Source organism: Oreochromis niloticus, linkage group LG22 (assembly GCF_001858045.2).
Source record: "Oreochromis niloticus isolate F11D_XX linkage group LG22, O_niloticus_UMD_NMBU, whole genome shotgun sequence".
Classification (NCBI taxonomy): Eukaryota; Metazoa; Chordata; class Actinopteri; order Cichliformes; family Cichlidae; genus Oreochromis; species Oreochromis niloticus.
The window spans coordinates 36,100,886-36,124,243 of record NC_031985.2 but is presented as its reverse complement, the minus strand read 5'-3'; the positions used below and the strand labels follow the sequence as shown (position 1 = coordinate 36,124,243).

Here is a 23,358-nt window from a genome sequence, read left to right as displayed (position 1 = left end):
TTGCTCGTTAGTTTGTTTTAAATTAGTTTCTGGAGTGATGATCCAGATCTGTCTGGGTTTTATTTATATTTCAGTGAAAAAATTTCATTCATATAATTTTTAGTTAACCGTATAATCAATTTGACATGAACAGATTTGTTCAGTTAAATGTATAAATTAAGTATTTTATCTCAAATCTAATAAAACTTGTGAAATTTGCAGTGCAGATGTTTACAAAAATAAAAATTCCTTAGAGATTTGACAAGTCTTCAAAAAAAAAAAAAAGCCGAAATGTTTTATTACAAAAATACATTTTTGAGTTTGTATTTCAATTATTTTCTGATGATTTATGGTGCTGAGCAGAAGGAGTTGAGTGATGGGAGACTGTATACTGCTAAAGTTTAGTTATTCTCTGAAAATCTAAGCTAGCTAACAGGTTCAGAGGTCAGTTTGTTTCTCTTATGGTACTTTGCTATAAACGATGTTCTCCTTTCATGAAGGATGCTTCAGCGTCACAAATAAAGGAGGTAACTAAGGGAGCACTGAAGCTCATTTCTTGTGGCGGCAGCGAAGTTAAATTAGCAGTTGGACCCCAGTTTGTCGATGCTTTTAATTTGAAAGTCCACTTTCCTTAGCGGATTTGGTGTCAGTCCGTTTCCCTTGGAGCTCTTTCAGTGTAACACCCGATCATGAATCGGAGACTCGTTCCGATGCGCGAGGACTGCGTGTACACGAGCTGCTACTGGTGAGTCCCGACATACCTCCCAGAGGTGACCGTGCAGGCTCTGTGTCAGAACATTACCTGACGTTACTTGGCTCCTGAGAATTATAAACACACGCCTTGTCAAAGGAGCTGCAACCACTATGATTGGCCAGTTCAGATTTCCGTTTTCCTTTTAGCGCAGTTTTTTTTTGTTTTTTTTTTAAAAAATTTGTCAGTATAAGAATAAAAATCACAATATCATTGTAAGGAATAATCCTCCCAGACAGCGGACGCGGCTTGCGCTCCGCTCACCGCTAACTAGAGGGAAGGACCTACGTGTTGCGCTGGCTGGCCTCTGCGCTCTGCTGGTACGTCCTTTATTGCGGCCGCCCTACGTGTACTAGATGCGCCTGCTCCTAGTCTTTTCAAAACATGTATCTCTCTGACTTTATGTCCATATGAACATAATACAAGACAAACGTCACAATGCTGTTCACTAGACAGCAAGAGTCAACGATCTGGAAAATCTTGTCTTCGTTATCATTCCCCTCATACATTTTATTACACAGATTTCAAGCGTGCAGTTTACTTTGTGTCGCGTCAACTGTATGGGCTCAAAATGTGGTCATAAATATTTTGTACTTGTAAATCAGTTTTGTACTTGTAAATCAGGATTTGTATGTGTAAAAAGAATTTGTGCGTGCGTAAAAAAGATTTGTATGTGTAAAAAAGATTTGTGTGTGTGTAAAAAAGATTTGTATGTGTAAAAAGAATTTGTGCGTGCGTAAAAAAGATTTGTATGTGTAAAAAAGATTTGTATGTGTAAAAAGAATTTGTGCGTGCGTAAAAAAGATTTGTATGTGTAAAAAAGATTTGTGTGTGGACTCAGCCAAAAAACCCCCTGCAAGTTACAAGTACGAATTTTGACCCTATTTTTCTTCCTGTCATCTGATTGGTCAATGTCATGCCAATCACAAATGTAACAATCCAATCAGAGAACAGATGGGTTTGGCTGTCGGAGGGGCACTTTTTTGAACTGCAGGTCCTTGAAGGGTAATACAGTTTGAAGCTGGAGGATCTCTATATAAATATCCGATAGCAGCTAGGTCCCCTTACTTTCAGCAGCTGTTGAAAGGATAAAGTTGTGGTATGTCAGTGGTTAGAAATACCATTATTACTTTAGGATTAGTTTAACACAAAGTCAGGGCTGACCCGGGACCATTGCTGTGAGTCACAGTGCGCAGCATAAAGGTCCTTTCACATCGGACGCAGGATGTGCTGCTAATGCTAACTGCTAACTAAAAGCAAAGGATCCAGAATTTGTTGCGCTGGCTGCTGAGCTCTGTGGGTTTTTGCAGCAGCTCTACCTGTACTAGATGCACCTGCTCCTTGTCGTTTCTATCTCTGACTTTATGTCCTCTACCACAGTTTCTGGTTTTTTTGCTAGTTCTTCAAATGTTCAATAAAAACATGTATGCTAATTCATAACGAAGAAAGCTTTGTAATGAAGACTGTCATTTCCAAAACACTGCCCCCCCCCCCCCCCCCCCCCCCCGGTCCGCAGCGCTGTTGAAAAGGCTGTGGAAGTCCCTGTATTAAGCACGTAGACCTGTGACACAAAAATCACCAAACTCGGACGACCACAGACTGTTTTCCTTCGTGGTGATGAAGGAAAACGCTGGGTTGGCATATAAAAGGGCATTTATTCCCTTCAAGGACCTGCAGTTCAAAAAAGTGCCCCTCCGACAGCCAAACCCATCTGTTCTCTGATTGGATTGTTACATTTGTGATTGACATGACATTGACCAATCAGATGACAGGAAGAAAAATAGGGTCCAAATTCATACTTGTAACTTGCAGGGGGGGTTTTGGCTAAGTCCACACACAAATCTTTTTTACACATACAAATCTTTTTTATGCACGCACAAATTCTTTTTACACATACAAATCCTGATTTACAAGTACAAAACTGATTTACAAGTACAAAATATTTATGACCACATTTTGAGCCCATACAACCAGAGGTGGGACCAAGTCATTGTTTTGCAAGTCTCAAGTAAGTCCCAAGTCTTTATCCTCAAGTCACAAGTCAAGTCTCAAGTAAAGTCAAGCAAGTCAGAGTCAAGTCGCAAGTCAAGACAGACAACTTTCAAGTCAAGTCCCAAGTCCGAAACTTTGAATTTCAAGTCCTTTCAAGTCTTTTTTTTTTAACCCTCTGGGGTCCCGGGTATAATTGGCCGTTCTTGACTACTTTTGATTTTACTTCTATATTTCACTTTTAAAATATGTTTTTCTTGCCTTGTTTGGTATCATTATTTACAGCACAACCTCAAATATCTGAAATTTGAGTTATTTTTTTCATTTTGGTATACTATATTAGCACAGTTGATCTAAATTCAGACAAAAAATTCAGAATCCGAGTAGAAAAAAGTTATATTTTTTTACATGTTTAACGAATCATTTTCATAACTTGAAATGCAAATAGAAATTGTACATTTCTAAAAATTATGCACAAGTTTTGCAAACAACAAAGTTATATGGTACTATTTACCTAAAAATGCAGCCAAGGCCTCAGGCGTTTTTTATATAACCATTTAAATCTATTTACAGAACAATCAGGTGTGCTGCATCAAATAAGAAGGCACACAAATTATTTGTGCCAGTCCAAAAAATGTAGTTTGTGTTCAGTATAAGACAGAGGAGAACACCACAGGCCTAAACCCTGCAGGTCTGACAACTGGAGGTGCAACAGTCCAGTTTTCTATGTGGAGACAGCGTTTACACTGGAATCTGCCTTTGACAGCTTTTTTAGATCAAATATGAAATTCAGCAGTCTAACCGACACACAATACAAAACAATAACTATACAACAAACTAACTATAGCCTCCAAACACGCTAAACGTCACTAATGTCTCACATATGAAAACTCTCTCTCTCTCTTTCTTTCGCTCGCCCGCTTTCCGTCACGGGTGTCACTCCTAAAAACTTCCCCTTCTCCCTAAACAACCAAATGTCACATGTTGCCTTATCATTTTTTTGATTGGCTGACATGGTAAACTCTAACACCAATAGGGAAGGGGTGTTTTTTCTTTTTCTGTTTTCACTCGCAAGTGGAGAGCGTATGCTAGGCTGTCTGTAGAAAACGCCGTTTTTGTCTAGCATCCCTGTTGAGAATAACCTTTGCAAATAAACAACAGCTAATAATATAAGATCAAAGTATTTTATTTGATGTATTGACATAAATGACAGAAGAAAAAGGCCATGTATAGCAGGACTACTCAATTACACACTAAGGTGGGCCAGATTTTCTAACCCAAAAAAATTTTTTCCCTGGCTCAGACATGCAAAAGTTAAACACGACCATACACTAATTGCAAATTAAACAGTGATTTTGAATTGTGATGTGATGGTAAAATAAATATTTGTCCGTCTAAACTGGGTTAAATCTACGGGGTTAATGATGGGGAGGAGACGGAGAGAGACTGAGTACAGCTACAGAACCCACTTTCTGAAACGGACCCTGCTCACCATTCACCGACAATTCTGAGCTAACAAGTTGCATGTTATTCTTGGATGCGCTTGCAGGACCGGATTTAAAATAGCATGACAAACATATCATACCTGTTAAAGCCAAACAGTATCATCAACGTAGCCCGAAGAACATTTGCTAATAAGATGAAGTTAGCTAAGTCAGCTATTTCATCGTAGCAAAAAAAAAGCAAAAAAAAAAAAGCACCACCTACCGTTCTTTATGCAACTTCAAATGTCGGACAAAGTTGGAAGTTGTTCCATCTCCGTCTGTGATTCTCTTCTTGCATGTTTTGCATATTGCATTTCGTTTTTTGTTGACTACTTCGTAGTTTATGTACCCGAAAGAAATTACTCTTGGAAGCATTTTTGGCTCGAGCGTTTTTGTTCTTGTTTTTTTCAAATCTGGTTAATTTGATTGGCTGTGCTACAGCCCACGCTCACATACATACGGAGTGTGGTAAGAATGAATGAATGAATAAAGTGAATTAATGGTCCGCACTTTTTATATAATATGTATGTTAAATTTTAGATTTGGGTAAAATATCAAGTCTTTTCAAGTAAACAGGTTCAAGTCCAATTCAAGTCCCAAGTCACTGGTGTAAAAGTCCAAGTCAAGTCACAAGTCTTACAACCTTTTTTCAAGTCAAGTCTAAAGTCATAAAATTAATGACTCGAGTCCGACTCGAGTCCAAGTCATGTGACTCGAGTCCACACCTCTGCATACAACTAGCGCCACTTGTGGCCAAGTGTCATAGCCTACAGCCAGAGTAACTTGTGACACACATCTGCACCTGCCTCTATCACCACGTTTTAATTCCTGTGTCATGCACAATACATTTGTAACTTTCAATGTTTTTTATTCTTGCGTCTTGCACATAAACCATTACACTAAATGAAATGGTGTTGTGTGCTTACTATCAGCCTACATCGATAAGAAATGCCAAATTATATACACAAAGTTCTAGAAATCATTGTTATATTGTTCTTGATAATTTTAATGTTTTTTTCCATTACAAAGAAATATGTCTTGAACAAATATTGCACATTAATATTTAACTAATGTTGTAACATCACATCCTGTTACTATAGTGTGCCTGTCTCTTGTTAAATTAACCAATCTTGTATAGACTGTATATGCCTACCAACTTTGCCAGCTCTGTCGATCTATTATCAACTTTGGTCCCAAGTGTTCATTTCCAGAGAAAAGACACAGGCGGGAGACAATGTATTTTATTGTCATACTCAGCATATGATAATATGTTAAAAATTGCAGTAATATTGAATAGTGAACAACGTATTGTGATAATAATAATGTATCATAAGGTGCTAGGTGATTTTCACCTCTAGCTGATATACAGTGAGGTCACTGTATAACACTGACAACAGTTTCAGTTTTTTACCTGTTTACTGAAACATATTCCAGTTATAGTTATTTAATGGACATGGACATAATGTGTAGATTCCCAGTTTTCATTTGAGGGTGTCCACATTTAATTTGGATGAAGGGTTTAGGAGTTTCAGCTCCTTAACATGCGCCACCCTCTTTTCAAAGGGACCAAAAGTAATGGGACAGTTGCCTCAAAGACTATTTCATGGGCAGGTGTAGGCAATTCTTTCATTATGCTGTTATCAATTAAGCAGATAAAATGCCTGGAGTTGATCTTAGGTGTGGTGATTGCATTTAAAACATTTTGCTGTGAACAGACAACATGCATAAAAGAAGCTGTCCATGCAGGTAAAACAAGCCATGCTTGTTTCATCTGCATGTAAGCCTGGACGTATAAGGAATATGATCGCAGAATCATTTCCATGGTGAAGAGAAACCTTTTCACAACAGCCAACCAAGTGAACAACAGTCTCCAGTGATCAGAGGGTTTACTGCAAGGTGCAAGCCACTCAAAACCCTCAAGAATAGAAAGGCTAGATTGGACTTTGCTGAAAAACATCTAAAAAGGTCAGCACAGTTCTTGGAAAAACATTCTTGAGAGAGCAAAGAATGAGAGACTTACCCTGTGAGCACAGCATACTGGGACAGTCTCCGACTTTAAGCTCTGAATCTCCTCGACATGTCTGCTGTTTTAAACCAGGTGGAGTGAAAGACTTGGTGAAACATTTTCTATTAGCCATCAATAAAAATGATCAGATGGATCAGCAGGACACGCTAATCCTTCAGAACTTTCAGGAAGTGCTACAAGCTGACTGTCTGTTGCTCTTCTGTCTGTTCTTGTTCTGTAGTGAAGAAAATGTTTGGAAGCTCTGTGACTATGTCAGAAAACAGAGAACTGCACCGCTGAAACATCTGTTTGTGATCTTCATCTCCAATGAGACGAGAACGGTGAGAACCAAATGCCAGTATAAATTAGGGCTGCACGAGTTTGCATAAAATGAGAATCACGATTTTTTTGCTTAGAATTGAGATCACGATTCTCTCACGATTTTCTTTTCCAATATAAATATTTATTGCACTTATTAACTGCACATCAACTTCGTAACAGTTGAAACTGAACATAAAAACAATAAATAAACATAAAAACAATAAATGCCCCACATTTTGTGGTTGCCGCAAAATGTTGTACTGCTTGAAATTCCGTCTCCACCGTTGCTCGACACTGCGTGTATAGAGCAGGTAGTGCAACAATAGAAAAATAGTTGTGGGACGGCACTGTGTAGCGTTTGTCTAGGGTGTTGATCATTTTCCTAAATCCCTCGTTTTGCACAGTGTTGATATATCTTTGGTCAGGTGATGAGTAATAGCCTCCGGAGTTTCTTTGTGCCTGCGGGAGTTCGACGTGTATCCGGTTGTTCAGTGATGACGTGACGAATCCTACTTCCGGGCCTAAAGTAGTCTGCGTTTAATATGGGTTTTGTATTTTCTTCTATTTAATCTCAAAAAGCTCATAAAACAGTCAGTGATCACTGTTGACCTCCCTCGGCTTTTATTACCGCTAATCATTTATTTAAGCTCAGTTTTTAAAACCTTACATGTAACTACAGCACAGCCCATGCAGCAGTATATGAATGACTAACCTCGTATTGTGGATGGATTATCTCACTTGTTCTCCTGGCTGAAGTTTAGTCCTTTTACAGCATCCTGCCATGCGATTACATTTGTTCCTGACCACCGAGAACACTCACGTTAACTTTTATCGAGTGGAAAAAAAGTTAGCTTGTTTATATTATGCTAACATAGCTGTGTCGCTAGCGGTCACGTAGCACATCATTATATACCAGCTAGCCAAATTTCAGTAACCCTACAAACGTCACTGCTGTTTAGTTTTCTGTCTTCATTTATGTTGGAAGTGATAGCAGAGCTGTACGTTTGAATTTGTTTCCAAAACCCCGCAGTCAGGACATGCTATATTGTATTTAGATAGAAGCTAGCGAGCTAACTTCCTGCTAACTTCTAACGCCGTTAAATGTCATAAATTCCATTTTTCATGGATGCCTGGATGTTAAACTCAATTGTTACACCTGGTAGAGCAGAACACTGATCATTTTATTAAAGATGAAAGACTTCAGACAGTTTTTCAACTCTCAGTAATGCCATGGTGATCGTTTGATATATGGACCTGCAGTGGAGTTTAGGCCCAGACACGGCCAGTGACGTCAGACTGAACAACCGGATAGGGAAGCGCTGTATAAGGTTCCCGTTATTGATGTTTGGGTGGTTGACCGGGACGGATTTTCTCCTGTCACTTTCTCGTCATCCCTGACGTGTTCTCCGTTGTTTTTTCCCTGCCAATTTGAGCATCACGGCACAGCTTCTGTATCACGTGGTATAAGGCTCCGCCCTTGTCATTTGTTGAGCAGGAAGAGTGAGCGCTTGTTTTCATGCAGATTACGTCCCGGATCAAAATGCGGTACAATCATCGTCGTCTTTTTTTTCTTTTCTTTTTTTTTTTAATCGTTGTTATTTGGAAATGAGATCGCACATAAGTATGACTCGAGATCACGATTTTCTAACGATTAATCGTGCAGCCCTAGTATAAATTCAAATTTAAAATGAGTGGTTTCTATGAAGATGATCGATTTTGTAATTGTATCATCAGATCTGCTGCTCTATGTCAATTGATCACCATCTGGTAGTGAGTTGGAGCAGGTGGTGGGGAAACATTTTATTAAAGTGATTAGAACATGCTTGTAGGGATTAAACATAATGCGCAGCAGTGGTTTGAATCATGTCTATGTAATAGATTCCAATTTGCTCATGTACATGGAGAGTTCCACAGGGTTATGTGATAGGAGCATTATATATGCTTACCTTAGCCAGTATCATTAAAAGGCATAGCATACATTTTCACTGCTATGCAGATCACACCTAACTTTATCTACCCATGAAGCCAGATAAAACAGACCAATTATTTCAACTGCAGGAATGTCTTTAAGACCTGGATGACCTCTAACTTTTCAGCTTTTGAATTTAGATAAAACTGAGCTTATTGTACTTGCCCTAAAAATAGAAATATGGTATCTAACAGTATGCTTACTCTGGATGGCATTACCTTGGTCTCCAGTAACACTGTGAGGAATCTTGGAGTCGTTTTTGACCAGGGTATATCCTTCAGCATGCATATTAAACCAATATGTAGGACTGCTGTCTTGCACTTCAAGAAGTGGCTAAACTAGCTGCTAAATGTCATGATCTAGAGTCTTGATTGAGATGCAACAGCATACGGATACACAGAATTCCTGAGGGGTCTGGAAGAAATGACAGCATAGGATTTGTGACAAACTTTTTTTGCTCATTGCTGAAGATTGCCAAGAATGTAAACACACACATTGAAAGGGCCCACAGAGCTATTATTGTTTCCTTCCTGGAGTACCAGGTTAAAGAACACATAATATGGCAGGCATAGAAACAAAAAGTAACATATGAAGGCTGGACCGTCTTAAGTTAATCACGACTATACCACAGAAATACAGAAAAAGAGGAAACGGGTCTGAGAGGTTATGAAGAAACTCAAGGAGAAGAACGTAAAGGCGCAGTCACTATATCCAGCACAAATAAAAGTGTTCCTGGATTTAGAGACTAAGACTTTTAAACAACACTGAACAAAGTGGCACCTATGCCAAGAGACACGGGGCTTTCTGTCAAGGAGGAAAAAATGGAGAATATGCAATGAATAGTAATCCAGTGTGGTTGGATGGCAGTGACGGAGTCAAGACTCATAAGGAATAGACAGCAACTTTTTAGAAACACATTGGAAGTTGCAGAGACAGAGTGCTACACCGCCATAGAGTCAAGAGCCACATCTCTTGGTATATGGAACTTTTGGGAGTTATATTTAGGGAGGTTTGTAATGTAGTTCAGAAGGAGATATCAAACTTGGTGTATCATTTCAGTTTTGCACAAAGAAGGGAAAGACCCAACATATTGGGGGACATAGGCCAGTAAATCTGGTGTGTAATGATCCAAAAAATTTTAACAAGGATCCTGGCTAAAAGAAGGCATATAACCAAATTGATTAAACCAGATCAAAACGGTTTTACTCCAGGAAGACAAGGAGCAGATAATATACGAAGAACGCTGAATATTATAACATGTGCAAGAAATGGTGCAAATCCCAGTATAATGCTAAGTCTGGATCCTCAAAAAGCATTTGACAGAGTCAAATGGAACTTTCCACACTTCAACTCCCTTTGGATTTTATTCAACCTTTATAAATTAGGTAAAAATAATTTACAAAAATCCCACATCACAGACCAGAGTTAGTGGATGCTGCTCTGAGCTTTTTCAGCTCAAAAGAGGAGTTAAACAAGGCAAGTACCAAAGAAAATTGCTGTTTGCAATAAGTACTGAACCTCTGGCTGAATTAATAAGGCATAATACTAGTTAAGATAAGATAAGATAAGATGACCTTTATTAGTCCCACACGTGGGAAATTTGTTTTGTCACAGCAGGAAGTGGACAGTGCAAAAGTTATGAAGCAAAAATTAGAATACAATAAGAATAAATACAGTACACAACTGTACAGAATAGAATAAAATAAAATACTATATACAGTAGAATAAAATAGAATAAAATATACAATAAGATAAAAATAGAATACAAATGCTGTATACAACTGAGTAAAAATACAATGATGCCAGAAAAGATTATTGCACATTAGTGTTATTGCACATTTGTGGATGTGTGTGTTTGATCAGTTAAAGTCTTTGTTGTGGAGTCTGACAGCAGTGGGGAGGAAAGACCTGCGAAATCTCTCCGTCCCACACCGTGGGTGCCGCAGTCTCCCATTGAAGGAGCTGCTCAATGCTGTCAGAGTCTCTTGCATGGGGTGGGAGATGTTGTCCAACAGGGATGAAAGCTTTGCCGCCATTCTCCTGTCACTCACCACCTCCACTGGGTCCAGAGGGCATCCTAGAACAGAGCTGGCCCTTTGGATCAGCCTGTTCAGTCTCTTCCTGTCCCCAGCAGAGATGCTGCCACCCCAGCAGACCACACCATAGAAGATGGCTGAGGCCACCACAGAGTCATAGAAGGTCTTCAGGAGTGGGCCCTCCACTCCAAACGACCTGAGTCTCCGCAGCAGGTACAGCCTGCTCTGTCCTTTCCTGTAGAGGGCGTCTGAATTATGAGTCCAGTCCAGTTTGTTGTTCAGATGAACACCAAGGTACCTGTAGCTGTCCACAGCCTCAATGTCCATACCTTGGATGTTCAGTGGTTGCAGTGGAGGATGCTTGTGCCTGCGGAAGTCTACCACCAGCTCCTTGGTTTTACTGGCATTGATCTGGAGGTAGTTCAGCTGGCACCAGTCCACAAAGTCCTGAGTCAGTCCTTGTCGTCCCCATCAGTGATGAGGCTGACTATTGCAGAGTCATCAGAGAACTTCTGCAGGAAGCACTGGGTGGAGTTGTGGGAGAAGTCTGCAGTGTAGATGGTGAAGAGGAACGGAGCCAGAACCGTTCCCTGTGGGGCCCCCGTACTGCAGACGACCCTGTCCGACACACAGCCCTGAGTCCTCACATACTGTGGTCGGTCGGTGAGGTAGTCCAGTATCCATGCTGTGAGGTGATGGTCCACTCCAGAGTTCTCTAGCTTGTCCTTCAGGACCGTGGGAAGAATAGTGTTGAAGGCACTGGAGAAATCAAAGAACATGATTCTCACAGTGCTCCCAGCGGTCTCCAGGTGAGTGAGGGAACGATGTAGGAGGTGGATGATGGCATCATCCGCTCCAATGCCAGGTTGGTAGGCAAACTGAAGTGGGTCTAGTGATGAGCTCACCAGACGCCGAAGCTGAGCCAGGACCAACCGCTCCAGGGTCTTCATCAGGTGGGATGTCAGAGCCACTGGCCTGTAGCTGTTGAGGTCCTTGGGGCGTGAAGTCTTTGGCACTGGAACAACACAGGAGGTTTTCCAGAGCTGTGGGACTCTTCCCAGCCTCAGGCTCAGATTGAAGAGGTGCTCCATCACCCCACACAGTTGGTCCGCGCAGGACCTGACGACCCTCGAGCTGATGCCATCTGGGCCCGCTGCCTTCTTGCCATTAATCCTCCTCAGTTCCCTCCTAACCTGGGTGGTTGAGAGAGACAGGCTGGAGCCTTGTGTTGAATGTGTATTGGATGCTGTTGTTGGGGGTGGGGAGGAGTGAGCAGGGTGAATAGAGGAGGTGTGAAGTGTCAGAGGTGGAACAGCAGCAGTGGGGGTGGGTGAGTCTGCAGCCGATGTTGGAGACTGCCTCATGGCTGAATCAAACCTATTAAAGAAATTATTCAGTTCATTTGCCCACCTCACATCCCTCCCAGGCAGAGCGTTCTGATGTTTGTGGCCTGAGATGGTTCTGAGGCCTCTCCAGACTTCACCAACATTGTTTTGCTGAAGCTGGTTCTCCATCTTCTGCCTGTAGCTGTCCTTCCCATTCCTTATCAGTCCCCTCAACTCTCTCTGCACCCTTTTCAACTCCTCTTTGTCTCTGGATTTGAAGGCCCTCCTCTTCTGGTTGAGGACAGCTTTAATTTCTGGGGTAATCCAAGGTTTGTTGTTGGAGAAACACCGTACAGTCCTGGTAGGTATGGTGTTATCCACACAGAAATTAATATAGTCAGTAATGTATGTGGTAAGGCTGTTGATGTCCTCTCCGTGGTCGTCACAGATCACCTCCTAAAGGAATTAATTAAAGGAATAAGAGATGATGGTGGGGTTGAGGTGAGTAAAACAGTATCAATGTCAATACCAGCCCTGCCGATGGCCTGAATAAGTATGAACAAATGTCTAGATACCTCACTAATGAAAGCAAATACTACAAAACACTTCTATGCCCAAAAGAAGAGGGAAGATTAAATTTGCCCAAGATGAGAAACTATTACTGGGGAGCAAATCTGAGAGGTTTAATTATGTTGATAATTACCCTTGGTGAAGGATTTGACCAGATGGAGGCTAAAGATAAATAACAACTGGATTAAGAGAACAATGCAAATATATCATTGATAGAAAAAGAAATTAAGGATGTCTGAATCGATTTGTAGAGCAACAAAAATTGCAAAAAAACGAGACTTTTTAGCATCATTTATAGATATAGGCTTTGATAAGTGGGAATGGATGGATGTATATTGAACAACTGTACAATGGTCAAAATCTAAATTCATTTGAACAAATTAAGCATGAATTTGAATTATCGGCACAAGACTTATTTATAATTACAGCACAATCTCTGTACGCAGAAGGAAAGGGAATGTATGAGTAAAGAAATGATCAAGGTGGGAGAATTACAATGCATGTGAAGGGTATATCTAAAAGAGGGATGATATCAAAAATATGTAAAGTACTATAGGAAGAAAGCAACTATAGTAATCTGGATGTAAAATAAAATGGAAGTTGGAAGCAAATATAATAATTGATTATGTTGATGATGAAGCATGGAAAAAAACAATGAGACCAGGTCATAAACTAACAAGCAGTCCAACTTAGTGGGAATTTGACTGGAAAGTGAAGATGAGATACTTTGTCACCCCAGTGGTGACTGCAAAGGACATTAATACATATGAACTGTATTGGAGAGGATGTGGTCAGATGGGGGATTTTACTCATATATTCTGGGATTGCCCAGTTTTATTCGATTTGTGGAAGGGGTTGCAGAAAGAAATTAAACAGGTGTTGAAAATTAATGTAGACCTACAACTTATATTTTGGGCATATTATCTGACGATAATACTGCATAAGGACTTGACTTATAAACTAAGATTGCTTCTAGCAGCAAAGGATACTATACAAGTTCTTTGGATGAAAGCCTGAAGCTTCTAGTATTATAACACAATGGTGAGAGAAACTAAAACAAATCTTTGTGATGGAGTATTACAGCGGTTTTTACAGTTAAGATTTAAGTTACATTTAAGTTTTACATATATATCACCAAATCGCAACAAAAGCTGCCTCCAGGTGCTTTATATTCTGAGGTAAAGGCCCTACAATAACACAAGAACTTCTGTCACATTCTAAAACATCCACTTGGTTTTTTAGGTTTTTTGAAACATCTGTCAGGTTCTAAAGCTGATGTTCTGTATTTGTTCTCCTTTGAGGTTCCTCTGTGGAAGCAGAAGTCTGGACACGGAGACCTGCCGGTTATCTGGGTTTGTGATGTCACTGTTAAAACTGTGAGAGCACAGACATAAACACAAATGATGTCAAAATGACATTAAAGATAACATTGTTGTGTTTCAGGACTACCATGTGATCCTGCTACAGGCAGATCAATCGGACTGTCTAGTGTACGATCTGGATTCAACGCTCTCGTTTCCCTGCAGCCTGAAGCTTTACGCTGCCCAGGCCTTACGCTCAGAGAGTGACATCAGACCAGAATACCACAGGTAAGACACAAGTGAGCGCCATGACAGGAAACTACACACACCTGAGTGACATCATAGTTAACATCTCCCCATCTGTCTGCCAGGAAGTTTCGTGTGGTTCCTGTTGACAGCTTCCTGTTGAACTTCGCATCTGATCGATCTCACATGAGGAACTCTGATGGATCGTGGAAGATGCCTCCCCCTACGTATGCCCCTATATGCACTGCAGGTCACATGACTTCCCAGTTATTAGCATGTGTAATCGTGTGTACCGTGTCTATGTAGATATGATGTCATCATACTGGGATGCGTTTTCCCCTCAGATTGCCAGATGAACCTAGATGATTTCATCAACATGGACCCTGCCATCGGCTGGGGTGTGGTCTTCAGCCTCAACCACTTTCTGCAGAGATACATTGGAAGCCCCTCATCATCCTCAGCCTCCTCCTCATCCTCAGCCTCCTCCTCCTCCTCTTCTTCATCAGCAACAAGATCATGGTAGTTGTGGTTTTGAGGTTTTTTTTCGCTTGTGGGCTCAAGATGTTTGAAGCGGATTGAAGAGTCCTCCTGCTGGTTGCTGTCCCACATGACCATGTGAAATGAAATTGGTTCTTGGAACTGTGTAAATTCACCGTTGTCCCACCCCCTTATAAAATGCAAGAGACTTTGATAGTTGTTCAGCCAAAAACCATCTATGTAATGAACATATTGATCATTTGATGACCGATTTTTTTGAACTTGTTGATCAGAAGAGTGCTTTCACCCCGATCAATAAAACTCTTCATAATCTCTTTGAGCATCTTCAATTCACTGTTAGAATTTAAAAATGATAAAGTGAAAATAAGGAAACACTAGTAGGGTTCTGTTCGTTTGGGGTACAGTTGGTATGTTTGGTTTAACATGATTGTCAGTTTCCAGAAATAACATCAGAGGTGTTTGACATCTGCTGCGCTGTTGTCGGGGAGACTAGTGCAGGATTTAGGGACAGCATTGATGTAGTTCATCACTTAGGCCGCTGCAACGAAAATCAGAAGCCAAGGTTGGTTATCATTCGATTTTCGACAAGATCGGCTTGTGACCAGATCTGGAGAAAAGCTAAAAACTACTACTTCCTGAAGGAAAACTACCTGAGAGTCACTGAAGATCTGTCCTCTGCTGACAGAGCGCTGCAAGGAAAGAAGGAAAAAGAGCTCACTTTGCCGGGGTCCGTGTGATTATTGAGGGAAAGGAGGTGCACCCAACGCCCACTTCGCCTGAGGATCAAGCAGCACCTGTGCTGATGGAGGTTACAGACCTCTTTGAGGTATAAAGTTACAGATGTCACATAAGGGATTATCTACAATTCTGAGGTTCAGGCTAAAAGTTCTTAATGTCAGTACTAGAGATGGACCGATCCGATATTACGTATCGGTATCGGTCCAATACTGACCTAAATTACTGGATCGGATATTGGAAAGAAATAAAAAATGTAATCCAAAAATGTATCACAAAAGCACCTCACAAAACTTGCGACATAGCGTAACCCAGCTCATAACCTTAGCACGTCGGAGGAGTATACGTCACGTGATAGAGCGGCTGTGGCGTGTGAGACCTCTTGGCGGTCTGGTTGAGCAGTTGGAGCCTTGCTATGTGCTTCCAAACTGGTGTTGTGCCAAAAAGTGATTGCCTGCCAAAAACTGATTTCCAATGTTTCTGTGTATTTTTTCTGTGTAATATCTTTATGTATGTTGGTAAATAGACTTCGGTGAACAGGGTTTACAAAGGGGTTATATATAGAATTAAAAAATTATCTGTTTTTCAAGTGTCTTTATAACTCTGTGTTATTGTACTTACATTATAACCAATACGGTCCTTTATCCCCACTTAAAATATTTTTACAGAACTATCGTAATATTTGCTGCCATTTCTGCTGTCCTCTTGGCCAACTTACTCTTACAAAAGACATTTTTAATGTTAATGAGATTTTTTTAACTGCAAAAATAAAGGTTATATAAAAGTCACTGCCAAAAACTGATTATGGCTTCTACCTTGTTACATGAATGTTGTTTGTGGCTCAAGATGACTTTGTCATCCATGAGGGATGCATTTGACATATGTTTCACATATTATAGCCCAACAAGTTACTTATAGCAGTTTAAATACGACCAATCAGTTTTTGGCAAATACCGGAAATCAGTTTTTGGCAGACAATCACTTTTTGGTACAACACTGACATTTCATCTCCGAGAAAGTTATCCCAGAGAAGTAAAGCAAGTGTGTAAGTTCATCTCTGAATGTTTGTAAAGCATTCCCACATTAAGCTTAACAACCGATATATGGAGCGACTGCCTCTTCTCCCTCTCTCTCCTGTTGCTACTTCAATCATGAAACTGATCAATGATCAGCTGATCGGCTTTTCTGTCGCGTGTCTGGCTCTCTTGTTTGTTTATCGCCCACTTTGCACCAGAAAGAGGAAACCAGCGGCTGAACAACAGCAGCACGTTTAAGCTTGATAAGCTGTTGTTAGAATTTATTTAATATTACTTTCTACACCAGGATCCTTTTCTACGCAGCTGACGGCTGGTAACTGTGCAGGGGCAAGTCTAGCAAAGTTTTGCCAGGGGGCCAGATAGGGCATTAACAGGGAAAGGGGGGCACAAAGAAATACTTTTCTTTCTTATTGTCATGTCTAGCTTTTAATAAATAATTATCTGAATCTTACAACCAAAGTTTTCATCTGATGTAAAATGTACAGAAATCCATTATTGTATATAGGAACTATTAAGTCAAATTTATAACCCAGTAAGCTATAGTACTTTTTCCTTTGGGAAGGTACCATCTGTGCAGTCTGCAATTCTGTTGAAGAAAGATGTTGAATCTATTTAATTATTGTAGAAAAATTATTGATTTCTGTGCATTATTTTTTACACCTGCATTAAATTAAAGTTGATTATGTCAATTAAGCATTATGAGGTGGGGAGTGGTTCCCTATGTTTTTGGGGTTTTTTGTTTTTTTTCTCTTGTTTTTTGCTGGGAGTTTGCAACTCTATTAGTTAGGTTGCTTAATATTTCCACTAAGTACTCTTTAAAATACCAGAATAGGGAGGATGGTGCAGGTTTAAGTTTATCAGATTGATCAGTATTGCTGAACTATGAAATATTTTGGGTGCAGTGTATTTTTTGCATACAGGTATAACAGAATAGCTTTAGTTTAGTTTAGTTTTTTTAAACTTGAGTATGAACTTATACAAAATGCAGCAAGATATAAAATTGTGCCATCTCTAGTCAGTACTATGTTCACTAAGGGACGTAAACTGTTCATTATTTTGTGTTTAGGTCACATTGTCTGTATCAATTTTTCTCTCTCTCATTGTCAGGTGTTTAAGAGACACTATTAAACGTAAAGCTTTGTTTTTGTTTGCAAGTCAACAGAATACTGTCTTTGTTTTTGTTTTGTTTTTTCAAGAATCACACTCTGTTTAAAAGGATACTGCTTTTTGGAAAACACAGTGGGGCAATGATCTATGGTTCTCACATGGATCAGAAAGATCAGCAGGAGCTATTACTCTTAAAAACAAATTTAATGAGAATGTTATACACTATGAAGTAGACCCAGGAGGTCATTGTGTTTTAGAATTTACCATCAATGTTGATAATAACTTTCTTCTTGCCAATCTATACAGTTTTAACTCTAAGTCAGAAAAAGACTTTTTGTTGGATGCCCTTGAAACATGCTTTTGTTCTGGTTATCAAATACCCTAATCTTCTGTTATTAGTGGGAGGCGACTTTAATATAATAGATCCTTCTTTAGACAGATGGCCACCCAGCTCAAATAACTCTCTGCTATAAATACATTTATGCAAAAATTTCATTTAATAGACATTTGGAGAGTTAAGAACCCTTAGGGCTGCCACAAACGATTATTTTGATAGTCGACTAGTCACCAATTATTTTTGCGATTAGTCGACTAATCAGATCATGCATCCACTGGACGTAAAATGTACAGCTTATTGCACCAGCATGTGTCTGCTCTTATATAACTATCATTAGCTTACAGCTTGAAGTGTTTAAGGTATGTGCTAACTAAAAATAAAGACAAGATGATAGTTTATTACACTTTTAATGAAATTTGCAGATTGTTTCAGTGAAGTTTAATAAACTCAGCCGTCTGCTCCTTGCTATCTAAAATATAACAGGACACCGGAGTATATTCTCGAGCATCTCACACTTCTGATAATCAGTTATCTGCTTGACGTTTATTCATCTGTGCAAAAACTACAACTTTATTTCTCAGCCAAACCAATTTACTCAGGAACAAATAAAATACTAAAAAAAAAAGCCAAACAATAACATTTTTAAGTTATCTAAGTGACTTATATGTGACTTAAGCTGGCGTGTCTCCAGCTACCTGTCAGTGGATCACCAGCTTCCTGACAGACAGAAAGCAACAAGTGAGGCTGGGGGAGATCACCTCTGAAACTCGGTCCCTCAGTACTGGTGCCCCTCAAGGATGTGTCCTCTCACCACTACTGTTCTCCCTCTACACTAATGACTGCACCTCCAAGAACTCGGCTGTTAAACTCCTAAAGTTTGCAGATGACACCACCGTCATTGGCCTCATCCAGGATGGTGATGAGTCTGCATACCGGCAGGAAGTTGAGCGGCTGGTACTCTGGTGCAGTCAGCACAATCTGGAGCTGAACACTCTTAAAACTGTAGAGATGACAGTGGACTTCAGGAGACATCCCCCAACTCTGCCCCCCCTCATCATGTCAGACAGCCCTGTGTTGACTGTGAAGATCTTCAAGTTCCTGGGTACCACCATCTCTCAGGACCTGAAGTGGGAGACCAACATCAACTCCATCCTCAAAAAGACCCAGCAGAGGATGTACTTCCTGAGACAACTGGGGAAGTACAGTCTTCCACAGGAGCTGCTGACCCAGTTCTACACTGCAGTCATTGAGTCTGTCCTGTGCTCCTCCATCACAGTCTGGTATGGTGCAGCCACTAAACAGGACAGGAGCAGACTGCAGCGGACTGTACGGGCAGCAGAAAGGATCATCGGTGCCCCCCTGCCCTCCATCCAGGATCTGTACCTCTCAAGAACCAGGAAACGGGCAGGGAAAATCATCACAGACCCCTCACACCCTGGACACAGACTTTTTGACCTGCTGCCCTCTGGCAGACGGTACAGAAGCCTGCAAACCAAGACCACCCGACACAGGAACAGTTTCTTTCCCCTCGCCATCTCCCTCCTAAACAGTTGACCTGTCACACTGCTCCCCACTGCCAGACTGCTACTGCACCTTATGTACATTCTGTAGTATTCATTCCACCTCATTTCATTTCTGTATTTTATGTACATAAGTTTAGTTATTTATAGTTGGTTTACACAGCTTTGTGTATGTATGTGTATGCATGTGTAATGTATATATAGACGTGTGTGTGTGTGTGTGTGTGTGTGTGTGTGTTTTAAATTGCTGTGCTTGATAGCCTCCATCTACCGGAACCAAATTCCTTGTATTTGTCTGCACATATACTTGGCCAATAAACACGATTCTGATTCTGATTCTGATTATATTACATGTTTAACCTGAGTGGCGAAAGACAGCGGTGAGTTTGAAAACGATTTGCCAGGAGTCCGGTGTTCTCACCGGCTCTAATGAGCCTTGAACCCCGGCTCGCTATCGAGCTGGTGGGTAACAGACGTCTCCGAAAACGTCGGAGCGCTTTTGAAAATATGTGGTGTCTTGATAGACTGAGCAGATATTTGAGGTTTACACAGCTACATTCTCACCTGAAAATATGTTAAACGTTTATTTTGTGACCCAGAAAGAATAATAAGAGTAATATTAAAACTAACTAGCTGCCGCCATTGTTGACAACTGCGCTGGGCCGAGCTATGAATTCTGGGACACATTCTTCTTCTTCGGGGTTTAACGGCAGCTGACATCCTTGTACATGCAGTGCTGCCATCTTCTGTTTCAGTCCGTTATTACACTCTTAAATACTACTACTTATTCCTGCGTCTTTTGGGATCTTACAAAGCTTCAAACGACGCGTCGACTATTAAATTAGTCGTCGACGATTTTAATAGTCGACGTAATCGTGACTAGTCGACTAATCGTGGCAGCCCTAAGAACCCTAAATCCAAACTGTATATATGGAATAATTAATCCAGCTCTTCTAAATCCTGTATTGATTTCTGGTTAGTCCCTGATTGATAAGAATAATATAATAGTCAATATAATGCCAACTCCACTTACAGACCACAAAGCTGTATCACTTCAGGCTTCTTTAAGTCTTCATGCTGCCCAAGTGCGTAGGAGCTGCTACTGGAAACGTAATAATTCCCTTCTAAAACATGAGACAGGGATTAAAGATATTGTTATTGATTAAATGGTTCTGGCTTTATCCCAGAAACATTTAATCACTAACAGAATATCTTTATTCTGTGTGTTTGGGGTAAACATGACTAGCCAGTCATGTTTACTGTCAAAACTGGGAGCTTTTTTAAATTTGAAGCTGCTAAATATTTAAGAGAGTATGGCTTATCAACAGCAAAACAAAGGAAAACTAAAGAAATTAATGTAGTTACACTGATAACTGCTTCAGAACCCATCTGAAGATGATGAGATTAATTTAGTTTTGCAACAGAATAAATTAAATGACATTTATAAATTGAATGCAGGAGCCTTTGTGAGATCAAGGAGATGGTGGTTAGAGGAAGGCGAACAACACTCATCTTATTTTTTTAAACTAGAGAAATCTCTGTTCGGAGACTTAATATTGATGGTATCATAACTGATGACCCCCGAAAGGTTTCTATTTATTGTTCCAAATTTTATAAAGCTTTATACAAGTCAGACTATGATCAGAGTGCTGCTGTGAACTTTATGGGACAACTCTCTGATACGCAAACTATGAAGGAAGATTTGACGAGCTTCTGCGATAGGCCAATATCTGTTGGTGAAGTTCTACCTGCTATTCAACGTCTTAAACTTAGTAATTCCCCAGAAACAGATGAATTAACCTCTGAATTCTACATTACTTTTGCAGATCAACTGGGCCCATTTACTCAATGTGTACACTGAAAGTCTCATAAATCAGTCTGTCCAACCCACCACTTTATCAGACGGTCTGTTCACACTGATCCAAAGACCCAAAGAAGGATCCTGTTTATTTTGACAACTGGAGGCCGATCTGCCTTCTTAACAATGAGTATAAGATCCTAGCTCAGATCTTTGCCAAAAGACTGAAAGCTGTTTTGAATTATATTACTGATGAAACTCAGACTGGCTTTATGGCTAACAGATACATATCCAACAACATTAGACTTGTTCTTGACCTCTTTGATTATGCAGATTTTTGTAGGGTTGATAGCTTTATCTTATTTTTAGATTTCTGTAAAGCATTCAATACTATTGAACATAGTTTTATTTTTCAGGCTTTGGACAAATGTGGTTTTGGCCCTTACTTTCAGAATGTTATTAAAACGATGTACAAAAATGCTAATTGTTCCATCAAATTTCATACAGGTACGTCCTTTAGGTTTAAGTTGAACCGTAGTATCAGGCAAGGCTGCCCCATCTCCCTATATCTGTTTCTCATCTGTGCTCAGCTCCTCTCTGACTATATTAAACTTAGTCCCATGAAAGGCATTAGAATTGCAGAAAAGAAATATTCATTAGTCAGCTTGCTGATGATACCACCCTCTTTTTAAAAAGTGCTTCACAGATGCAGATAGCCATTAACACAATTGATGCTTTTTCTGTAGCTTCAGAACTCCACTTAAAGATCGGTAACTGTGAACTGCTTGCCCTCAGAAACTGTACCAGTCCCTCTATTGCTGGCATTCCAGTGACAGAGTACATCACTTACTTGGTATCCTCATTAATAAAAATCAGCCAACATCAATTTGGAACTTTATTCCAAATTTAAAAAAAATAAAAATTGGCGATCTTAACTTTGTTTTACTTACAATATTGATAAAATCCCCTTAAAACTGTCCAACTTTCATAAACAGATGCGTCTTTCCTGGTTGTTACTTTATAAACACAACTTTTCTCTGCGCAGATACTATATTTGGAATGACAGAGACATTTTATACAAACACAAATCTTTATTTATAGGTGACTGGTTTGTTCATGGGATTCATCTTGTTGCGGAACTTCTTAATCCAAATGGAGCTTTACTTTCTTAGATATCTATCTCTCTGTCTCTCTGTCTCTGTCGCTCTCTGTCTCTCTCTCTACATATATATATATGTATATATATATATATATATATATATATATATATATATATATATATATATATATATATATATATATGTGTGTGTGTGTGTGTGTGTGTATGATCTGACCCCTCTACCACTGATCCTGCTGTTACCTCTGTTAGACAGATCTGTTTTCCCAAAACAACCCAACTACTGGGACCTGGAATGGAAGAAAATTTGGACCATACCACTGAAATTCCTGTTAACCAAAAAAGTAAAAGAAATATCTTTAAAATAAAATATTCATCGTTTTTAACCCACCAGAACTTGTACGATATAAAAAGACATTGATGCTAACTGTTCATTTTTTCACTGTCAGAAAAAGATATTTCTCTCTTATTTTGGTCCTACTTATGCGCTAATCTTTTCTGGCAAGATGTTTGTGCTTTTGTTGTTTCTTTTATCTTATCTTTGTTACGGAAAAATATTGTTTGGCTTTTTTGATTGCCCTGCAAATAGGGCAAACAAATTTCATTTGATTAATTTACTAATCTTAAAATTTCATATACATAAATCCAAAATTTCTAATGCAAAACCGTCTTTTCAATGCTTCATAAATGAAACCAGACAATATTTTAAAACTATACAACATTCCCATAATATAAAAGCAATAAAACTATAAATTTATGCTCCTTGTTTGGTATCTTGTGATTCAAACCCTAGCCCAGAGGTTCCCAAAGTGTGGGGCCCGCCCCCTAGGGGGGGCGCAGAGCCATTGCAGGGGGAGCGCGGTATGAAAATAAACAAAGGTAGGTCTCCCCAGGGGCCCGTTCTTCGTACCTCGCTTACTACATCCAAGATCAAATGACACATCCAAGATCAAATCATCGCGCTAACTTTGAGCTCGCTAATCCGGTTCTCCGAACGCACCTGTTGTTGACGATTAGTATAGCTGGCTGAAGTAATCTGAGATCACTGGGTGGCTTTAAAGGGGCTACGCATCGATAGTAGAAACATTGATCGGCAACCCTGTGATTGGTCGGCGAAGATGTCGAAGGAGCGCGCGCAGTATCTCACGGCAGCAGAGCAAGAACTCTTGATTGAGGGATAGCAGGAGTTTCAGAGTTTAATTAAAACGCAGGGGAACACTGCAAAGGCTGCAA

At 39.9% G+C, this 23,358-nt stretch overlaps 1 protein-coding gene across 1 annotated transcript; it reads left to right on the top strand.

Annotated features, from left to right (window-relative positions):
- The first annotated feature begins 574 nt into the window (after positions 1-574).
- On the top strand, positions 575-15,995 carry ntaq1 (N-terminal glutamine amidase 1). The gene is made up of 6 exons (XM_003459660.5): positions 575-724; positions 6,450-6,549; positions 13,731-13,781; positions 13,873-14,018; positions 14,102-14,226; positions 14,321-15,995. The coding sequence occupies exons 1-6, from the start codon at positions 669-671 to the stop codon at positions 14,497-14,499; spliced, it is 657 nt and encodes a 218-aa protein (XP_003459708.1). The 5' UTR covers positions 575-668; the 3' UTR covers positions 14,500-15,995.
- Positions 15,996-23,358: the final 7,363 nt, after the last annotated feature.

Coding starts and splice junctions, on each gene's coding strand:
- ntaq1 (XM_003459660.5), top strand. CDS start 669: ATGAATCGGAGACTCGTTCCGATGCGCGAGGACTGCGTGTACACGAGC. Junction 13,782..13,872: donor GAGACCTGCCGGTTATCTGG/GTTTGTGATGTC, acceptor GTTGTGTTTCAG/GACTACCATGTGATCCTGCT. Junction 14,227..14,320: donor TGCCCCTATATGCACTGCAG/GTCACATGACTT, acceptor TTTTCCCCTCAG/ATTGCCAGATGAACCTAGAT.